Source organism: Penaeus monodon, chromosome 25 (genome assembly GCF_015228065.2).
Source record: "Penaeus monodon isolate SGIC_2016 chromosome 25, NSTDA_Pmon_1, whole genome shotgun sequence".
Classification (NCBI taxonomy): domain Eukaryota; kingdom Metazoa; phylum Arthropoda; class Malacostraca; order Decapoda; family Penaeidae; genus Penaeus; species Penaeus monodon.
The window spans coordinates 14,665,675-14,666,443 of NC_051410.1; the positions used below are offsets into that span (position 1 = coordinate 14,665,675).

The 769-nt window shown below is 31.9% G+C and overlaps 1 protein-coding gene across 1 annotated transcript in view; it reads left to right on the top strand.

Moving 5' to 3' along the window:
* The window catches only part of LOC119589067 (protein phosphatase 1 regulatory subunit 21-like), a 15,064-nt gene that overhangs the window by 2,824 nt on the left and 11,471 nt on the right, over nucleotides 1-769 (top strand). The window contains exon 2 of the mRNA XM_037937644.1: nucleotides 324-392. Within this exon, the coding sequence (XP_037793572.1) occupies nucleotides 324-392 (69 nt within the window). The remainder of the gene's footprint in view (nucleotides 1-323; nucleotides 393-769) is intronic.

The window sequence follows — 769 nt, forward strand, 5'->3', positions numbered from 1 at the left end:
TAGGATTTTAGATGATTAATTTTGCTTGTTTGTTGGCATAGCAAAGTAGGATTTTGTTGTGTAATAGACTGGTCAATAGATTCTAAGGCATTGATTAGATGTAGGTGTTCAAGAGACCGTTTGATTAAGACTAAGAAATTAATAAGTGTAGATGCTGTTGATTGCTGAGATTGAAATTTTATTGAAGGGTATGGATAGAATGGTTATCAATATATATTGATGTTTCTGGTTAGCTTACATAGGTAAAGGCAAAATTAGCTCCTGTTGTAGTAGGCGGAATATGGTTGCTATTTATATATTAATATATATATGTTAATTTTCAGCTGCGTGCCCAAAACCAGGTCCTGAAAAAAGGTGTTGTAGATGAACAAGGAAAGACACAACAGTTATCAGTATGTATTTAGTATAACTTTCTTGTTGCATATTTTTATATGTGTAAGATATGCTTCACATTCCCAAACAGTAATATCTCACTCTGTCCATTGCTGCATAGAACCTTCCTCTTGACTCGTCTCTGCAGGCATGTGGCGTGTGTAAGAGAATTTGAAGAAAAAAAATTTTTAAAACGCTTTTGGAAAGATTTTAAAAGGAAGCTTTTAGCTCTTTTTCATATTTCCATGTGTTTTAAAGTATTGATTTACTTTGCATACCTGAAAGAACATCTTTGAGGTCTTTATTTTCAATTTGTTACATCAAACAGAATGGATGAAAAGTTGTCATAAGTATTTACTAATTACTCATCTTTTACACAGTATGTTTTTACCATTAG